The 21,612-nt window shown below is 36.4% G+C and overlaps 2 protein-coding genes across 2 annotated transcripts in view; both read right to left on the bottom strand.

Moving 5' to 3' along the window:
* The window catches only part of dhx38 (DEAH (Asp-Glu-Ala-His) box polypeptide 38), a 30,719-nt gene extending 16,728 nt beyond the window's left edge, over window positions 1-13,991 (bottom strand). Inside the window, exons 1-14 of the mRNA XM_081393971.1 lie at window positions 13,825-13,991; window positions 12,695-13,070; window positions 9,651-9,862; window positions 9,406-9,567; window positions 7,357-7,519; window positions 7,112-7,230; window positions 6,008-6,087; window positions 4,702-4,857; window positions 2,786-2,947; window positions 2,588-2,695; window positions 2,366-2,487; window positions 1,213-1,350; window positions 919-1,105; window positions 118-303 (exon numbers count right to left, since the gene is read on the bottom strand). Of these exons, the coding sequence (XP_081250097.1) occupies window positions 118-303; window positions 919-1,105; window positions 1,213-1,350; window positions 2,366-2,487; window positions 2,588-2,695; window positions 2,786-2,947; window positions 4,702-4,857; window positions 6,008-6,087; window positions 7,112-7,230; window positions 7,357-7,519; window positions 9,406-9,567; window positions 9,651-9,862; window positions 12,695-13,020 (2,121 nt within the window). The 5' untranslated portion in view covers window positions 13,021-13,070; window positions 13,825-13,991. The remainder of the gene's footprint in view (window positions 1-117; window positions 304-918; window positions 1,106-1,212; window positions 1,351-2,365; window positions 2,488-2,587; window positions 2,696-2,785; window positions 2,948-4,701; window positions 4,858-6,007; window positions 6,088-7,111; window positions 7,231-7,356; window positions 7,520-9,405; window positions 9,568-9,650; window positions 9,863-12,694; window positions 13,071-13,824) is intronic.
* Window positions 13,992-14,943: 952 nt separating this feature from the next.
* Window positions 14,944-20,999, bottom strand: cyb5b (cytochrome b5 type B). The gene is made up of 6 exons (XM_081358934.1): window positions 20,923-20,999; window positions 20,618-20,830; window positions 17,037-17,165; window positions 16,922-16,948; window positions 16,771-16,802; window positions 14,944-16,681 (listed from the first exon to the last, which is right to left on the bottom strand). The coding sequence occupies exons 2-6, from the start codon at window positions 20,804-20,806 to the stop codon at window positions 16,591-16,593; spliced, it is 468 nt and encodes a 155-aa protein (XP_081215060.1). The 5' UTR covers window positions 20,807-20,830; window positions 20,923-20,999; the 3' UTR covers window positions 14,944-16,590.
* Between the last annotated feature and the right edge of the window lie 613 nt (window positions 21,000-21,612).

Here is a 21,612-nt window from a genome sequence, read left to right as displayed (position 1 = left end):
TTGTGTACGAAAACCAATTATATTCACTAGGGTGCAATCAATAGTATGCAATACAATCCTCCTGGGTTCATGTGTAAGTATGTGTAAGGAGGACAGACAGCTGGAGACGTGGCTCACCTCTCGGAGCAGCCCGAAGAGCACGTCAGTGTTGAGGGAGCGCTCATGGGCCTCGTCCATGATGACAGCGCTATAGTGGTCCAAGTCTGACTCCCGCAGAGATTCCCTCAGAAGAATCCCGTCCGTCATGTATTTTATTACGGTCTTCTCTGATGTGCAGTCTTCAAAACGGATGGCATAACCAACCTGGTATACACATTAAAGCACTAAATAATACCATAAAGCCATAAATAAATAAATAAATAATAATACCATAAATAAAGCCATGGTAAAAATACAATTATATAATTGTATAGAATACATAGATAATATATATATATATATATATATATATATCGTATATACACACACACACACATACATAGATACATTACAAATATATTTTTTAATTTTAATGTCAGTTATTTTAGTAATTAAACTTAAATTAATGTTACCTTATTTAAAGGTTTTTCATATTTTATTTCAGTTAACTTTTTTATTTTATTTCAAGTAACTACTGACGAGGACAAAGAGCCGAAATGTTTGTATAATTCTTTATCTCCTATTTGTAACAAATAAAGTATTCTTAGAGTGCAGACCTTTTTGGCATTTTTAATTTTAATTTCAAGTAACACTTTTTTTTATGGTTTTAGTTTAGTTTTTGTTAACGATAATAACCCTGATAATCTCTTTAGGGCAAAATAAATAACATACAAGTCATCTCAAATCCACCAGGTGGCAGTATGTCCCTTAAAATCCACATCTTTTGTCAAGTACATGGACAGAAAATTGCTCCAAGCACACAAGATGTTGGGCACCAACCTCTTCTCCAAGGTTACTGGCCATTTCTTCGCTGACTCTCTTGGCCACGCTCATGGCTGCCACTCTGCGAGGCTGTGTGCAGCCCACCATGCCATAGCCGGTGTAACCGTCCTCATGAAGATACTGCGTCAGCTGGGTCGTCTTACCACTGCCCGTTTCCCCCACCACAATCACAATATTGTTATCCCTGCCAGAGAAGATACACAACACAAAGAAAACATCAGCATGCCGGGTGGGCAGACACATTTAGTGTTAGATCGTGTAAGGAAGCTGATGTAAGTGAATTGATCGGACCTGATGATGTTGAGAAGCTGCTGGCGAACAGCAAAGATGGGCAGATACTGTCTCTGCTCTAATAGAGTCTTCTTCTTAGAAAACTCACTGCTCGCTTCATTCTTCTCCTTCATGTGATCAGCAAACTTCTGCTCCGTTCTGAAAAGATGGAAGATAAGAAAGATGAAGAGGCCCAGAAAGAATCTACAGACTGCAAAATTCTGTGGAAAGAATTTAAACATGCTGAAACGTGAGTGTGTGTGTATGTATGTATGTATACACACACACATATAAAGAAAAAATATCTACAATACTTTTTAAAAGATTTTGTTTTTGAAAGAAGTCTCTTGTGCTCACCAAAAATACATTTATTTGATCAAAAATACAGTAAAAACAGTAATATTGTGAAATATTATTCCAATTTAGGATAACTTTTCTATCTGAATATATTTTAAAATGTAATATATTCCTGTGATGCAAAGTTGAATTTTCAGCATCACTACTCCAGTCTTCAGTTTCACATAATTCTTCAGAAATCATTTTAATATGATGTTTTGCTGCTCAAGAAACATACATTATTATTATCAATGTTGTAAACAATTGTGCTGCTTAATACTTTTATGGAAACCATGCCAGATTTTTTTCAGGATTCTTTGATGAATATAAAGTTTAATAGAAAAGGATTTATTGAAACAAATCTTTTGTAAATGTATTATATGTATTCTAAATGTCTTCATTGTCATTTTAGATCAATTTAATGCATCCTCGCTGAATATAAGTATTAATTTATTTCCAAAACATATTATTGACCCCAAACATTTGAACGGTCGTTTATACAACACAAGTCATACTTTGAATATGTCATACTTTTAATACTTATCATAATTGGATCACAACCAATTGTCAACAAAAGTGAATGAATCTAGAGATTTGTCCCCTGACAGATATACTGTGAAATATTAAATTCTGTTTTATTTTTTATTTTAAACAGAAAATGACAAGAGCACGGATATATCAAAGCAATATAGTGAGAAAAAGAATCACTAATATATATATATATACACACACACATATATACTGTATATAACATATATATATATACTGTATATATATATATATATATATATATATATATATATATACACACACACGCATTGTGAGACACAAAATCTACCTGTAATCCACATTTCCATCTTCTCCAACAGCTTTTCCATCTTTTCCCTCATCCTCTGATTTCTTGATGCCCATGATGTCACCCAGTTTGGTGCCAGCGAGCTCCCAGTGTTTGTGTTGTGCCTGTCAAGTGGAAGAACCAAACGCAACAACAATTACATCTACACTACTGTCCTGGAGTGAGAGTGGAGTCCAAATGAAACAATAAAAAACAGATATGCACCTTCTTCCTCTCTTTCTGCTCTCGGTGTCGTCTGACCAGCTGACTCCCCTTGCGGGAGATGATGGCCATGTCTGAGGTTGCGTCTTTCACTGGAATGACCGGCTCTGGCTGGAATCGACAAACGTTCAATCATCAATTAAAGACTCACAAGTTTGGCGACTCACCAATAAGCACATCCATGCATAGAGACGTCTTTACCTGCTTAGTGAAGACAATCCGCCCATCCAGGAAGGGTGGCACAAGGTTATGGACAAGTAGGTGGACTCTGGTCGCATTGTCTTCCTCAAAGTCCTCGTCCACCTCCAAGCGCTGAACCACTCCACTGGTGAGCATGCGGTTGGTTTCCCAGCGTTCGTTATCCTGGAGTGAAACACACATGTGAGCAAACAGTGGGATGAACAGCAGATGTGTATCAGGATATTAGATCTGTGCATTCGGTCTTAAGGCTGACACACCAAGCTGATGTCACAGAACTAGATGCGCTGAAAGCTGACTCTACTGATGCCTCACGACGGCTGCATCTCGGCCAAAAAGCTGCTCTTAAACACATCACAAAGACTACAGCTGACTGCCAACTAGCAAGTGTGTTCTGCACCTGTGTGTGAGGAAATAACTGTCTTTATCAGCAGGTATATTATTAGAGTTTCTATAGTCTATATTCGTCATTCAAAAAGCAAAAAAGCAAACTAGAACTGCAGATATACAGACGGTAAACAAAGCAGCGCTTGCTTACCAATTTGAATATCAATCATGCTGATCCCTTTCTTCATTCCAGGCTGCTCATGTTATCATGAAAATATTTGTGCATTCAAATTCTCATGCAAGATGACGTAAAATTATAACAGCCTTCTGTCTGTGCCGTCTTGACTTCTTTGCTTGCTTTTAATCACTTTCGCTTTTATTCTCATGCACTGACTATCAAAAATACAGTAAAATCAGCAATATTGTGAAATATTATTGCATTTTAAAGTAATTGTTTTCTATTTTAATATATTTTAATTTATTACTGTCAAGCAAACTCCAGTCTTCAGTGTCACATGATCCTTCAGGAATCATTCTAATATGAGGATTTGCCGCTCAGTTATTAATTATTTTTGGTGCTCAATTATTAATAATGGTTCTAAATTTTATCAATGTTGAAAACAGTTTTTGCTGCTTAATATTTTTGCGGAAACCGTGATACATGTTTTTTCAGGATTCTTTGTTGAATATAAAGTTCAAAATTGTAACATTATAAATGTCTTAAAGGTATAGCGGAGGATTTTCTTTTTCCGGGTGGGTAGTGTAAACTATTGGTCCACCTAAGTGTCAATCATTCTGGTGATATGTTTACGTAAGGCCGTCGTACGTGCTCGTCCCTTAGTTTTCGCTTTCTGCGCATGCGCACTTTCAGGTGTTTATGTGTGGTGAGCTAGAGCTCAGCCATTCATTGAAGCTCGCCGTTTCACCGGGTCCTTTGAAAATGTCTGAGGGTCGCAAGAGAAAAAGTTTGTACGAACTGTATAAGAAGAGAAAGGCCTCAGAAGAGAGAAACAAGATCAGAGTGTTTTTGGGAGATTGTTTCACACGATGGCGTGCGCTGAAAACACAGGTTGGGCTTCCCACTGATGCCTCAGTCGCGAAGTTTCTACTTGACAGGTAAAGTTTGGCATGCTATTTGGAGAAAAAGTGCAAATCTTCTTTTGGAAAGTAATCTTGTATGAGCGATGCCGACAGCAACTTGTAAACAGAGCGTGCACGAGGAGAACCTCGCACACGTTTAATAGGCGTTCCCTCTCGGGAGCAAGTAGAGTGTTGCGCATGTGCATTTTTTCAAAAAGTGGAGAGGGCGGTTCTTATCTAAAATTCGGAAAGATCCTCCGCTATACCTTTAACTGTCCCTTGAATCAATTTAATGCATCCTTGATGAAAAATAGTTTTTTTATAAAATGTATTTATTAAATTATTTCAAATTGTAAAAATATTTCACAGAATTGCTGTTTTTACTGTTGTTGTTTTTTTTCATCAAATGAATGCAATCTTGGTGAGCATGAGAGACTTCTTTCAAAGACATCTTAATTCTTCCAAACGTTTGACCCTGAACAGTGCAGACGGGTGAGGATGTGTTGCGGTACCTCATTGATTTGCCGCTTCTGCGCTGAGATGCGTTTCTGGGTCTGCTTCTGTAGGATCTGCTCCCTCTTCTTCACATATTCTTCTGAAGTGGACGTCAGTGGGTTGTGAAACTCATCATAACCTTCATCCATCATGTACCAGTCTCGATCAGCTTGCTGTTTGGACATGACAGTTAGTTAGTACTTGACAAAATACCAACTTGAACATGAAATAAAACCCGAAGCCCATTTTACTTTCTATATTATGATGGATTACTAAAGGAAACATGATATTGATAACACTTTGTTTTAGGTCAAGTCAAGTCAAATTTATGCTTCAAAGCAGCTTTACAGAAAATATCCAGGTTAATGTTTAGAATATCTTAATATTTTCATGCCTTATAGTTACATTTATCAAGTAATCAAGCAGTTGAGATATGCTATATTGTATATTTAACCCTGCGTGAGTATGTAATATATGAGAAAGTAATAGATGCTAAATAAAGTCTTGCTTATGTCATCACAATGTGCAAACTATCGCACAGCTTTATATATTTATATATATATAAATATATAAAGCTGTGCGATAGTTTGCACATTGTGATAGCATAAGCAAGCCTTATTTAGCATATATTACTTTCTGTTAGTATACTGTATGGTTACAGATAAAGTAGGACATACTATACTACATTTACTAAATATTTAATATTTACTATATACTTTTATATTTAATACATTTTAATATATCACTGGGCAATAATATATTTTACATTTTGATGATATAACAATTAAGATATTTGCTGTATAGTGTAATTAAAATATATAGCACTATATATTTTAAAGAGGCCTTATTATAAAAGTTACATGTACCTTCTATACAGTAATAACAGTAAATTATGTATAATTAAAAGCATCTAACCATATAGTAAATGCATGTTAATTAATATTATTCAGTACCTTAATATGAAATGTAACCGAATATTTAATAAGAAGTTGTTTGAATTATGAATAGTGGGCATTATAAACCAGAATGGAGCCAGAGTTTTGAATGTGACTTTGCTAAAACAATGACTTGATAGATATTTGGCTATTGCTTATTATTTTCCAATAAGCCATTTGGCCTACACATCAGTGACATCACATCACATTTCATTTCAGTGGAAATGGAAAATCAATTCAAAGATGGATCTAGGTATTACACTTTGATAACACTGAAATAACATGCGTCAATAAGTGACGCACATTAAGACCAGGAACATATATTAAGAATCTGAAGGATGTAAAAGGGGGAAATTCTGATTTCCTGCTGACTTTTAAGAGCACTCACCCTCTGATCTTCCTCCCACTGTTCCTTCTCATCTTCATCATTAAACAGGATGCCGTCCTCTCTTTCCTCCCTTTTATCTCCTACAAAACAAGAAGCCATTTTAAATACAGCACTATAGACGCTGTACATACACTACTGTTCAAAGGTTTGGGGTCGGAATGATTTTTTTGTTTTTTAAAAAGAAGAGTCTGTTCACCAAGGCTGCATTTATTTAATCAAAATATAGTAAACACAGTATTGTGAAAATCGTGAAACAGTATTGTAAATATTGTGATAAATTATTACAATTAAATGAACTGTTTCCAGTTTTAATATATTTTAAAAAGTAACTTAATCCTGTGATCAAAGCTGAATTTTCAGCCTCATTACTCCAGTCTTCAGTGTCACATGATCCTTCAGAAATCATTCTGATATGCTGATTTGATGCACAATAAACATTTATTATCATCAATATTAGTTGAAAATGTGCCATGTATGTGAAAAGTGTTTTTTCTTTGATGAAAAAGTTCAAAAGAACAGCATTTATTTAAAATGCAAATATTTTGTAACTTGGAATGTAAATGTCTAAATTATTATAATTTTGATCAATTGAATGCATACATGTGGAATAAATGTATCAATTTCTTGCAAAAAGAGAAAATAAATATACATGCGTGTGTGTGTATTTATATATAGAAAATAATTATACACCGTACACACACATATATTATGTAAAAACAAACTTTTATTTTGGATGCGATTAATCGCGATTAATCGTTTGACAGCCCTAATATATATATATAAAATAATAATAATCCTACTGTCCACAAAAGTTTGCTTAATATGTGTTCTTGATATTAAGATGGGAGATATTAGAAATACTCTGGGTAATAATAAAGGAAAAAAAAGATTATAAAATATATAATAATATAAAATAGGAAAAATATTAATAACAAATGGTAATAAACAGCAAAACAAACAAACACATAAATAAATATATATAAAGAGAGAGAATAAATCTGATATAAAATACATTAAACAAAGTTTAAAATGTTCAAATTTGAGTTAAAAGGTCAACATTTTACCACATTCTCCACATAAAGAACTTGTAAGGGGTGTCTTTACCTTTTCCTCTGGACAGGCGCGGAGTGGAGCCAAGATGCTTCCTGTCATTGGCCCACTCGTTGTACTTATATGATGGGGTTGGTAGAGGAGTATCCGCCGGATATTGAGGTTTACTTGACCTGAACAACAAAAGTGACAAGGAAACATCTATTAATATTCCTTCTGATCAACACAAACCACCATGTCACCACAAATAACCTTCAACCACACATTGATCACTGAGGCTTTGAGGAAGTGAGTCACACCTGTCTCTCCTCTCACTGTCCCGGACTGAGCGATGGCTGCGCTCGGAGCGGTCAGTCTCCCGGTGCGAGGGGGCAGGAGACGGGCTCTCCCAGTGTGAGTGACGTGAGCTGGAATATCCACTGTCATCTTCATCCCAGCTGGAGCGTGACGGAGTGACCAAGCCTGTGTGGACATATGAAACACACTTAACACTTGTTGGACCTGAAACAGCATTGCTATCAGATTTTGCAACATGCAAAAACATTCTTCTCAACCTATCATTTCCTTCTGGTTCCAATAGTAGGTTATAGTTCAAGGGTGAGTGTCATTAATTACTCACCCTCATGTCATTCAAAACCCGTAAGACTTTCGTTCATCTTCGGAACACAAATGAAGATCTTTTTGATGAAATCTGAGAGTTTTCTGTCCCTCCACTGATACTTTGACACTTCAAAAAGTTCATTAAGAGATGGTAAAACTAATCCATATGAATTGAGAGTTTAGTCCAAATTTTCTGAAGAGAATCTATCCCTTAATATGATGAACAGATTGAATTTAGGCTTTTATTTACATTTAACCATTGATCTGCAGAAATAAACAGAAGCTCAATTGAACCTGCTTGACGCACAAGAACAAACCTCACTGGTTCTTGCAGAAGCTCAAACGTGATGCGTAACACGAGAATGAACCTCATTGGTTCTCGCACGTCAAGTGAACATGCTTGGGCTTCCATTTAACACAACTGAACTTCCTCTTTATGAACTTTTTGAAGCGTCAAAGTGGTAGTTGAGAAGCTGTCAATTGGAGGGACTGAAAACTCTCAGATTTCATCAAAAAGATCTTCATTTGTGTGTCTTACATGTTTGGAACAACATGAGGGTGAGTAATTAATGACAGAATTTTCATTTTTGCGTGAACTATCCCTTTAAGGTTAGGAATGCATACATAATACATAGGGCTGGGTATTAACACAAATTTCACAATTCGATTCGATTTCGATTCACAAGCTTGCAATTCGATTCGATTCAATATTGATTATTTTGGATATCAGGTACAATACATTGCAAATTTTCTCAAGGAAAACAAATCTCTTAACTATTATTGTAAACTATGGGAGTCCGTTGTAGCCTATTGGCTTCATTAGCCTACTATAATATTGAAGGTAAAAACTGATTTGTATACAAACACTTAAAATACACTTTTATTTATTTTTATAATAATAAAGTTATATGAAATTATATAAAAATTTAAATGGTGGCTGTCATAAAAACTTTCCACATTAATTCAAACATGCATTAAATATTGAAGAATATTAAAAATTATAATGAATATGTAATATGGTGCATATATTTAACAAAATGCTTCTCTCTAGAGTTAATTTTCCTAGCTGACTAACGAGTTTATGGTCACTGGATATGTTTTTTTTCTGAGGTAAATGTGACGTTATATGACATTGTTTACTAACGTCTTTCCACGGTTGAAACACTGAGCGATTCCATAAGACATGATACGGACTTCGATAAGTTGTACTCTACCTTTTAACACACTTTCAGATGCTCATTCATGTTTATTTCACGCTGTAACTGGTATTATTAAGGCGGAGGAGAAGGTCATGTGCGCTCCGCGCTGCTGCTTCTCTTGAGCTGAGCCAGAGCGATCTCACTCCACAGCGCCAAAACGGTATTTATGTTTTTGAATTTCGTAAGAAAATGGACGTAATTTGAAATCTGAGACTTTGATTCATATCAATAATAACAAAGCACAAAGATTATTGCGATTTATTGGATGGGATGCGCGCAACAATGTTCCATTCATTCATCAACTGAAAACAGGATGACTAATCGATTCTTGGGATTTAAGAATCGATATCGGTTCGTAAAAATGAGCATCGATTAAAATCGAGAAATCGATATTTTTTTACCCAGCCCTAATAATACATAGAAAGAAAGGTTCTACTTGTGTCAATCTCCGGAAAAAATAACACAGGAAATGTAATGACAACTGATATTCAGTATTGTTAAAACTGATCAGGCTAGAGCGTTCTGAGCAAATCTGGGAGTGTGACTGACCTTTGGTTCTGTTGCGGGGTGAATCTGGCTCATCACGTCGAGTACCACGACTCATTCGTTCGGACGATCCGTCCCTCTGAGAGCGTTCACTCCTCACGCTGCCTTCACCGCGCTCAGTGCGACTGCTGCTGGATCCACGGTTGCGGCAGCCGTCCCGCTCTTCTGCACACAGCCCATAAAACCATGATCAGAGCCTGAAGTTCTGTGCTAAGATCTCACAGGCGGAGAGAGACCACCTGACTTACCTCTGTCTTTTCTTCTGTCTCTGTCACGGTAGCGTTCGTTGTCTCTGTCCTTGTCTCTGGATCTGTCTTTGTCTCTGCTCTTGTCTTCTTTGGAGGATGCATAAACCCCATGTTCACGTCTGTCTTTTTCCCTCTGTTGATTTTTCAGCTTAAACTCCTCACTAACCCCTCCTGGGTTTGACGGAGTTTCTGAGCCAGTGACACGGTACTTCCTGTAGAGGCACAAAAAAAATCAGTAAACTCATGATGCATAGCATTTATTAATTTGCTTGTGTCCTTGATATTTAAGATGCAAGGTATTAGGAATGTTCTAGATTTAAAAAAAATAAATTATAGAAATAATAATATAATATCCAAAAGTAGAGCTGCACGAATAATCATTAAAAGATCACAATCTCGATTCAAACACCCATGTGATCTTATTCCTAAATGACAACGATTATAAAACAGCTTCACAAAGTCTTTTCACCCACACAGTGTAATTATGTCTGTGTTACAAAAATAAAAACCTGCTCAAAACCAGTTCAAACTCAATAAACACCTTTTATAAAAAACCCAGACTACAGACTACAGCTCAGCCAGCTGTAGGCTACATAAGCGTGTCTGCATTTCAATAAAAAAAAAAATTAAAAAAGGATAGTAAGGGGCTGGTTTTAGCACTAAAATGCTTTGTGAAATACTCTCAGAGCAAAAATTTAGGAGTTCTAAAATTAGGAATGACACGCCCATTATTTTTAATAGGGATGCATGATATATCGGCTACCATATCGGTATCGGCCGATAAATGTTCATTGTTATCGGCCTGATAAGAAAATGTGGCCGATATACAGTGAGGAAAATAAGTATTTGAACACCCTGCTATCATGGAGGGGTCTGAAATTGTCATCGTAGGTGCATGTCCACTGTGAGAGACATAATCTAAAAAAAAAATCCAGAAATCACAATGTATGATTTTTTAACTATTTATTTGTATGATACAGCTGCAAATAAGTATTTGAACACCTGAGAAAATCAATGTAAATATTTGGTACAGTAGCCTTTGTTTGCAATTACAGAGGTCAAACGTTTCCTGTAGTTTTTCACCAGGTTTGCACACACTGCAGGAGGGATTTTGGCCCACTCCTCCACACAGATCTTCTCTAGATCAGTCAGGTTTCTGGGCTGTCGCTGAGAAACACGGAGTTTGAGCTCCCTCCAAAGATTCTCTATTGGGTTTAGGTCTGGAGACTGGCTAGGCCACGCTAGAACCTTGATATGCTTCTTACAGAGCCACTCCTTGGTTATCCTGGCTGTGTGCTTCGGGTCATTGTCATGTTGGAAGACCCAGCCTCGACCCATCTTCAATGCTCTAACTGAGGGAAGGAGGTTGTTCCCCAAAATCTCGCAATACATGGCCCCGGTCATCCTCTCCTTAATACAGTGCAGTCGCCCTGTCCCATGTGCAGAAAAACACCCCCAAAGCATGATGCTACCACCCCCATGCTTCACAGTAGGAATGGTGTTCTTGGGATGGTACTCATCATTCTTCTTCCTCCAAACACGTTTAGTGGAATTATGACCAAAAGGTTCTATTTTGGTCTCATCTGACCACATGACTTTCTCCCATGACTCCTCTGGATCATCCAAATGGTCATTGGCACACTTAAGACGGGCCTTGACATGTGCTGGTTTAAGCAGGGGAACCTTCCGTGCCATGCATGATTTCAAACCATGACGTCTTAGTGTATTACCAACAGTAACCTTGGAAACGGTGGTCCCAGCTCTTTTCAGGTCATTGACCAGCTCCTCCCGTGTAGTTCTGGGCTGATTTCTCACCTTTCTTAGGATCATTGAGACCCCACGAGGTGAGATCTTGCATGGGGCCCCAGTCCGAGGGAGATTGACAGTCATGTTTAGCTTCTTCCATTTTCTAATGATTGCTCCAACAGTGGACCCTTTTTCACCAAGCTGCTTGGCAATTTCCCCGTAGCCATTTCCAGCCTTGTGGAGGTGTACAATTTTGTCTCTGGTGTCTTTGGACAGCTCTTTGGTCTTGGCCATGTTAGTAGTTGGATTCTTACTGATTGTATGGGGTGGACAGGTGTCTTTGTGCAGCTAACGACCTCAAACAGGTGGATCTAATTTAGGATAATAAATGGAGTGGAGGAGGACATTTTAAAGGCAGACTAACAGGTCTTTGAGGGTCAGAATTCTAGCTGATAGACAGGTGTTCAAATACTTATTTGCAGCTGTATCATACAAATAAATAGTTAAAAAATCATATATTGTGATTTCTGGATTTTTTTTTTTTTGATTATGTCTCTCACAGTGGAAATGCACCTACGATGACAATTTCAGACCCCTCCATGATTTCCAAGTGGGAGAACTTGCAAAATAGCAAGGTGTTCAAATACTTATTTTCCTCACTGTATATTAAAGCCGATAAATAATGGATTATTTCGTTCGGCTGAGACACTTCAGATGTGCACTGTTCAACGTGATGGTTTTAAATCACTTTTCAATATGATTGAAATCACTTCAAAAAGGAAAATACGGTTAAGTGCAACATGTGCAGCGCAAGTCTGTCACATGGGCTTCATACAATTATAATAAAAACATTATAATTGTGTGCTTGGGACATATCTTTTAATGGTGAGACTTTTTTTGTAATAAGGCTCTCAAAAAATATATAAAAATTACAATATATCGGTTATCGGCTTTCAAAGAATTATCCGTATTGGCAAAAATGTTCATATCGGTGCATCCCTAAGAGTTTCTCCGAAACCGGCAAGTTAGGAGCTACTTTTAGATGTTTCGTGATTACAGACTCTGTTTACGTGGCACAAATAATTTTTGGTGACACTTTATTTTAAGGTGTCTTTGTTAAGTATTACATTGATTACTACATGAAGTTCGGTACAACATGAACTATAATGTTAGCATTAGGGTTTGGTTTAGTTGAATTTTATGCATAATTTACTATTATTACTATAGTAAGTAAGTACAGATGTAACAAGGACACTGTAAAATAAAGTGTTACCTAATTTTCTTGAAGAACAACCCACCTTTCTTTTTTCCCATTCCTGCTCTCGCCATCCTCTTCAGTTTCATCATCAGACCCTGAATCACTTTTTCCCTCCTCCCAGTCCCTGTAGGACGACACCTTGGATTTCTTGGGTTGATCATCCAGCCCTTCCTTCCCCTCACGTTCCTTGCGTTTCTGGGCGGCCAGCAGATCCAGGCCCAGGAGCGAGGTGCGTGGAGCGGGTGCTCTGAACACATGTTGTTCTGTTGAAGCGATATTCTTCTTCACTATCAGCCCCCCGACCTGCACACTGGGGTCACTGCCTTCTAGTCGATGCAGGGAGGAATCATCCTCCATCTCTTCCATCTCTGCTGAGGTGTCGATCACAGCACTCAGCTGATGGATTTCTGGTGTATCTAAAAAGCCATTGCCAAAAGTTACTCACGAGGACCAAAAATACAGACTTTGTGTTAGAAGTCAAGTACACACATGCTGATACAATATGTGATTAATAGGAGAACATGGAACTAATAATAAGTAAAAACTGGAAAATGGACATGTTTAACTGTTAACTTGCAACATAAAAAAATATATATCTTGTTACATAAATATATCTAAAATGCCCCTTAACAATACAACGGGTAGGTTTTGCCACTTGCCACTAAAAAAAAGTCATTTCTAGCACTGCTTCTACAACAATACCAGTTACTACAGCTATTATTGTTAAAATAAAAACGTAGTTCTTAGCATTAGCCATGGCCACCACTGTCACAACACCAATTATAAACGATAGGAAGATTTTTTTAACTACCTATAATCTTAAAGGAGATCGCAACATAAGTAAGGATTCAATTTAATGTTTAATGGTGTGCGCCTTAAAATATCACCAATAACTGTAGTAATAATAGTATTCCGGTTGCCACGGTAAGTTTGCTGAAAGGTTAGAAAACATTAATAACTGAACTGGTCATATAGCTGCTAGCATTTTGATAATAAAACCAGCGCTGCCGCTGTATTATCGATATGTACGTTAATTAAAATGAAGCTGCTTAAACCGCCGTCATTGATGTACGTTAACTTAACGTTACATGATAAATCTCTCAAATTTGTTCATGCAAAAGCAGCACTGTGGCACTACTCATTTATAAGAAAAAAAACGAACGGGTTTACCTTTGAAACGATAGGTTCCTCAAAACTGCTCTACACTGTATAATAAAAGTTATGCACTGAATGATAAAATAAAAAAATCATTAAGTGAAATAGCATAGCGGTTAACGTCAACAATGTGTACAGTAGGCCGCCATTACTATCCCAGCATTCACAGGGAAGTGACGCCTGTGCTTTTCGCGAATCGATTCCTGAACGATTCGAATGTTTTGAACCGGTGTCGGTTCAAATGACTCAGTACTTGATCGCAAATCTTTAGTAAACGAAGGAACTACAGTTTGGGAGTAACGTTAGCAGGGATAAGTCTTTTTCGTTCGTTCATTCATTGGCCCTTTCTGTGAGTTTTATCGCGTTTTATCACCACCTCTGCTTTTCAGTTCGTTTCATTAACCAGCGAAATGTCGCACCTCATTCAGTTTGCTGTTTATAAAGCTTATTGAAAACGTGGCGATAACAGCATGTTTTAAACAAACTAACGTTACACAATAAAATTGAGCGCCTCGAAAAAATTTTTAGTGAATGCCAGCGAATTGGTGAATTTTAACCGATTATTTGAACTAATCCGTCCGAAAGAACCGACTCCCTAATGAATCAGACTTCTCAGCACTTTTTTTTACCAAGCGATTTCTTCTTTAGAATAACAATTTCCAGCATATTTAATGTATTGTTGTTATTGTTATTATTAATAGTTTGTGAACGCGCAGAACCATCCTAATATATTTATTTCTATGGAGCAGATATATAGCCTACACAAATTGTTCAGTTACTGGCAACTTTACAGATAGGTCTCACCTAGTGTTCATGTGACTCTGTAAGTACAGACAACTGAACCACATTTAGACTACTTACTAATAAGTTACATCTTGTGTGGTCTTGGACCACAGACCTGAGGTTCTGTCAAACTGATAAGGTTTTAAGTGCTTAAATAATATAAAATACATAATATATCCTAAGTAAACAAGTAATTGTTAACCAGGATATTACATCATTGCCGTTTTTATCAGCCAACTTTGTATGTGGATGATACCCTTGTACCTGCCCATTTTAAATTTAAATGCATGTTCCTAATTTAGTCTAAAATACAATATATATACAATAATTACATAGTACACAAACATATTTGCATTTTTAACCATTTATTGAAACATTTGTACTCAATTCAGGACTAAGTTTTTTATATTTTCCATTGCTAGAATTAAATTATGACATTAATATATGATCCAATGAAAACTTGACAATGTCATCTATGCATATAAAATGCACACAAACATGAAAATCTGCACATCAATTGTTAGACAAAGCTGAATACATCAACACAGCCTGGCAGGAAAATAAGTAATTAGCACAGATATTGGGGCAGGAATGATTAACAAAAAAAACAAAAAAAAAGGCAAATATGACACTCAAGAAAACATGGGAATTTGGCCTAGAAATATATATATGAATGACTCACTTATGTTTCATTAAAAGCTACTGAATTAAATGCAATATTTTTTGAGAAGGACATACAATGGAAGATTTAATAACAGAAGTACACAACAGAAGCAAACAAAAGTAGACATTTTGGTTTACTTAATAGTTTTGAAGTTGAACGGTAAAGGCAGTTGAACAGTAAACACTTGCATATAATGATTTTTCATGACCTGCCCTTTCAGGTAAAGCCAGTCGAGCTAGAAAAAACATGCAAGCAATGCTAAGAGCAATTCATTAGAGAAGCATATAAGAACAATGACTATATGAACAGGTACTCATAAACAGTTCAAACACTTCTGAAAAAAATTCTCTTACCAACATTGAAACAAAAGGTTAAAAAAAGAAGAAAAGAAAAAGAAAACATTTCTCAAATGCATAATTACAAATGGACTGAGTAATGGAGTCAATTTCAAGTTTGTAGATGCAGGTACCACACTAGAAATCTTACATAACGGTAAAGCACTGTATGACTGTAACTCTATGCTACATTTCAGCATTTGCACATTGTCTGATGTTGAATGACAACATTCATGCAAAAGTGTTATGACAGTATGAAACAATGACAATATTTTCTAGTTTTCCTTAAAGGGATAGTTCACCCAAAAATGAAAGTTCACCCTCATATCGTACCACACCTGTACATACCAGAATATATTTTAAGAAATGTTTTTTCCCCATAAAATACAAACATTCTTCAAAAATATCTTCTTTTGTGTTTTTCGCAGAAGAAATAAAAATCATACCGGTTTGGATCAACATGAGGGTGAGTAAATGATCATTTTTTCCTGAACCATCCCTTCAAACCATGTTGCATTTAAAATAGAAATTTCTTTTTAGTACCATGACTCCATGCTCTTCTCTTGGAGATGCAACTTTCAACTCCACTTGAATCATTTGGTCAAAATCCTCAGGTAATAAACCTAAGGCAATTCACTGACAAACATCAACTAGCAGCTACGTGAAGGCTGTGGACATGCGATTTGTCAAAATGCTCCGCAAAATAGGATCCATCAGCCAAAGCTGGACCATACCTGACCTTTCCAACTACACTCTAGATTAATTTAAAGGAGTTGAAGTCGTTTCCAAGTACATTTAAAAAGACAGAATAGACAGAATTGTGGATTCTGAAGTGAAGGCTGGTAGAAAAACCCAGTCAAAATGAGCCAATGGGCTATGGACCATTTCCAGTCGGATGAGTAGAAACTAAAGAAGAAAGGATGAGCAGGAGTTTAGAGAGATTCACTCTCTCAAACAAGTCAAGGCCTCCAGACGAGAGAAGTACGGCGGTGACAAAGTTCAGGACGATTTGTGTTCCAGCATGTAGTAACGATACATGAAGCCCACAAGCACAGCCGCTATAGCAGGAATTAACCAGGTGGTCAATGATCTGAGCAAAAGACAAACAATCGGTTAAGAATAAAAAACAAAACAAACATGAGCACTGTAGTTCATGCAGAACTGAATCGGACTTCTTACCTGGACTCCTTGGAAGTTGTGATGTAGACCTCCTAGAACAGAAACGTGATAAAGCGAGGAAACATTAACAAAACGCAACTTATACATGACAGTCAATGTGTTTTTGCATCGCTCACAATGGTTCACAAAGAGTTCTTGGAATTGGTTTTACCTTTTTTGATTCTTTCTTTCGATCATCCTAAAACAGGAAAGTAAGCTTTATTAAAGTTGCAATCTTTTAATGATTAATTGTATCACTCTACTCATATTTGCAGATGCAGCACTACCATATGGAGTTCCCCGATGTAATACTGCTGGAGCATCTCTCTGGCATCTGTGGAGTGACCCACATCCTCGAAGCTTTCTGTCGCATCTGAACCTGCTTGCTCCAGCAGGACCTCTTCACCTCCTGGATGCTATGGAAGAAAAGGAGAAAGAAAAGTTTATATCCTCTGTACACAGGTACTCTTCATTGATCAACTATTCTGCACATCCCATGATTCCAGACACATCTGTTGCACAAAATGTAACCTCTGATCTCATTTTACAATTTCTGATTTTGATGTTACACAATGGTGAGAAAGTGTAGCATCCAAGCAACTAGCATCAAATTTCTTTGCAAGCCTTTTGTAAAAAAGAAATTATAATAATAATAATAATTACATGTTAACTGCAAGGTTAAAAACCAGGAACTAACTAAATTTAGTCACTATGAAATCAAAATAGACAATTATTGTTTTTCAATGGAATATTGCCGTATTTATTATAAATCATTCATCCACGCACTTTTTTAAAAATGCTGCTTTGTAATATTTAATCAGAGTAACTTCCCCTCCCTCTTGCAGCGACATCTCTTCTCTTCTCTGATGACGTGTTTACTGACGTGACTGTGTGGAAACCTGTCATGAGTTTGACCAATAGCAAACCACAACCATCCATATTAATTCCCCATGGACAAAGACATTTTTTCATGTTCGAGAAGCCGTTTCGATAGTCTTCTCTTCCCTATTGAGACATATCTGACTTGATTTTGTCCATGGGGAATTGATTGGATGGTTGTGGTTTGCTATTGGTCGATCTCATGCGAGGTTGTCCCGACCTGAGACGTAAACGTAGTCAATGAACTTACATACTGACTGGTTTTTCATATTACAACATTACATAGGCTAAGGTTTTATTGTAATTAGAAGTATTTTATAATCTATGCATTATATAACAAATGAATGTAGTATGACATAACTTTTTATTTAATTTTTTGTATTATTGAACAAATGGAGCAACCGTATGGACTGCTTTTATGCTGACTCTAAAAATTGTGTGAACACACCTTTCTGATTTTTTGTCTAATCGGCTGTAAACTGATTAGATATAAATAAAGAGGGCAGTAAATGCAATATGAATTCTTTCTTTCAAATATTACTTTTCATGTTCAAGCATTTCTATCATAGAGAAGTGACAATTTGAATTAAATGTTGTTCGGACAATATTAAACAAGGATTTGATCAAGTGTAAGACCACCAGGCCATTGATGCCCTATGCAGGCATATGTGCATAAGATGATTGTTTATATTGTTTTTTCTAGAAAACCATGATTACTTCGATAATGTCTTTTGACCCAATTGTTAATTTATGTGTATTTTAAGTCATTTTAAAGGCTTAGGTCTATTTTTTATATTTCCACAAAAAAAAAAAATCCGATTGCTCGATTAATCGTCAATATAATCGACTGATTACCAAAATAATCGTTAGTTACAGCCTAATTCACAAGATTTGCTCGTTTTCACACGCTTCTTGTAGTTGTGTCATACTAAAATTAAAAGAAATGTAGGTTGTATAAAACTCCAAAAACGTGACACAGGATTTGAAGGAAAATAAATGTGTCAGAGATGACTGGAATCGTTCATTTCTGTGTGAAAGTTCAACGTGACTGGGCTTGCCGAGTAGCTATGTGGCTAATACCCAGTCATGAAAAGCCTTCATTGAATTTTGGTTTTAAATTTTTTTTTTTAAATTGAAATTAAAATAAATTATAAACAGTGTTAGCTAGTTTAATCCTTCAGAGTGTTGTTTACTGCACTGAATCTAGTATGCTAACACACTGATCGGGCCCAGAGCCGGATTAACGCAAAGGCAAACTAGGCACGTGCCTAGGGCCCGATTGGCGGGATGGGGCCCAGACAGAGGGACAAAAAAAAAAAAAATAATATAATGTAAAAATATCCTATCTACAATTTATTTCAATATTTATTAATTAACTAAAAATAGTGACGATGTTTATCTTCACCATAGACTGTTACATTACTGCAGTTAAACCAATTAATGTGTCCGTTACAAAGCGGGTGCCGGCTTCTGAAAGTATGTGTAACGAACGCATCCATCAGGTGCTGCGAGGCAAAAGCCTAAGCACACAAAGAAGCACAGCTCAAAATGCAGGTGTGTGAGTTGTCGTCATCTATTTTGGAGTGATTGCAATGTATTCTAAATATAAACTTGTCCTGTAGATCAGCGTCATTTCTGTAAAAATCATTCACCGCTTTATTACGAGTTTAAAAGAGCGCGAGCGTCATTAACGTGCCCAGACGCGACGCTTTGAATTTGCGCGTACAATGAATGAATAACATCGCGTCGGGAGCTGACTAGTAAAAAAGCTACAAAATTAAAAGACAAGGCGTCTGTATTCTAAGTTAAAAAGCCAACACACTACAACATTTTTAAATGTTTCAAATAAAGGATCTCATGGGTCTATCTTCTAAATTCTGCTGATGATTAGATTATACCCTGACATTACGCCAATAATATCAGTTTATACATTTTCTTCTGCTCAGTAGCGATCGTGTCTTTCTCTTCCACTTGATTTGTGTATAGCATATTTAAAGTAGCAATGCGATATAAAAGCACTTATGCTCATTTACTGAAGTGGGATTCTGGAACTGTGAATAAATTGAATAAAACAGCAAAATAACAACAACAACAATAACATCTTCATTAAACAAAAAAGAGATTACCTTAGATAAAGTTTGATTAATATGTACATACAGTAGGCTACCGGTAAAAGTCTGGACCCATTACTATTTTTAATGTTTTTTGAAAGAAGTTTATTATAATGCTCTACAAGCCTGCATTTATTTGATCAAAAATACAGAAAAAAAACAGGAATATTCAGCAAGGATGTGTTAAATATATAAAAAATGATAGTGAAGACTTTTTTAAAACAACTTTTTAATAATCAAAAATCCTGAAAAAAAGTATCACAGATTATAAAATAAATATTAAGCACCCTTTCTAACATTTGATAATAAATCAGAATGATCACTTGACACTAAATTCAGCTTTGCATCACAGAAATATAAAGTATAGTAAAATAGAAAACCATTATTTAAAATTTTAATAATATTTCACTATATTATTTTTCTGTATTTTTGATCAAATAAATCCAGGCTTGATGAGCATAAGAGACTTCTTTCAAAAACATTAAAAATAGTAATGTGTCCAAACTTATGTACTGTGTAAGTAAAAATATACTGCTTTTAAAATTAAATGTTGTATAAATAAAAAGGTTAGGAATCATATTTGTTTCAAGTGTTTTTTTTATTGGGGGTGGGGGGCCTCCAACATGAATTTTGCCTAGGGCCTCCTAATGTCTAGAACCGGCTCTGATCGGGCCACACAAACTTTGCTTATCTTGACACTTGACAGCAGCTTATGTTTCGAGTCTAGAGACATTCCAGCGTAAATTAGTAAGAGTAGCTCGAGTAAAACCTACATATGTGATAGAAAAGTCAAGTAAAATGATGCAGGGTTTCGTGTTGTGTGGTTGCACGGTGTGAGCTGAGGTGTGGAGGACATGATGAAACTCCAACCGTCTTACCTCCTCCATGAAACTTGTGATATCGTAAACTTTATCGTGGATGATGAGCCATGTGTCTTTGATCATGTTATGGGCTTGAACCTCTTCGACTTTGTAGTATTTCACACCGCTCTCCTCCGATGTGCCTGTATTTTCATCCTTTATGATCTGATTCTCTCTATTCACTGAGCTCTCAGTTTCTTCCCCCATCTTTACTCTGTCTCTGTCGCTTCTCTGCTGGAGTTTAGTGGAAACTAGTTAGCAGGTTTTACCTGTAATCTTTTTGCTTGAAGCGTTTTTTTTATTTTTATTTTATTACACGCAACCTGTCCTAGTCCGAGTCCAACCGGCACACCATTTCACCAGCAGTCACGAGAAATGAGTGACTGAATCCATTCGCTTCAACCAAACCAGCCAATCAGCGCTCAGTTCACTCAGCACACGGCCAGTGACGAATACAATAGCAGCCAATCAGAATCATGGGCAGAGCATCGCGAGACCGTGAAACTTAACACGCATGTTTTACGCACAATGGCGTCACGTTACACAACCCTAAAAGTCCTAAACACCTTTTTGGTTGTGTGGACCGTGTATATTGTGTGACTGGGTTGTGTTAATCATCAATTTTCTATTTAGAAGTGTAAAAAACACAAAGAAATTGAGCATTAGGCCTACATCAAAAATCAATTCTAAAGTAGGCTGTCTAAAAACAAACATACAATATAAGGGTTATGTAAAAGCAAAGTTTTTTTTTTTTTACATGGGCTACACTTTGAAAGATGATAAATAATAAAGTAACTTTAATACACAAACTCTATAAAGCTGCCTGTGTTTTTTCCACACAAAAAAAATCCTGACTGAAACGTTTTATGACACAACAGGTGTAAAAATCACAGACTGATTGAAACATATTCTTCGTCTGTGGTGTGGTTACTGATACCAAAGTCCCTTATATCTCTTTGTTGATACATATCTTCACAAGAATGAATAATCATCATGGACTTTGAATGGGTGAA

The sequence above is a fragment of the Scardinius erythrophthalmus genome, assembly GCF_964197995.2.
Source record: "Scardinius erythrophthalmus genome assembly, chromosome: 2".
NCBI classification, from domain to species: Eukaryota; Metazoa; Chordata; class Actinopteri; order Cypriniformes; family Leuciscidae; genus Scardinius; species Scardinius erythrophthalmus.
Note: the sequence above shows the minus strand (reverse complement) of the source record. Positions and strands in the feature narration are given on the sequence as shown.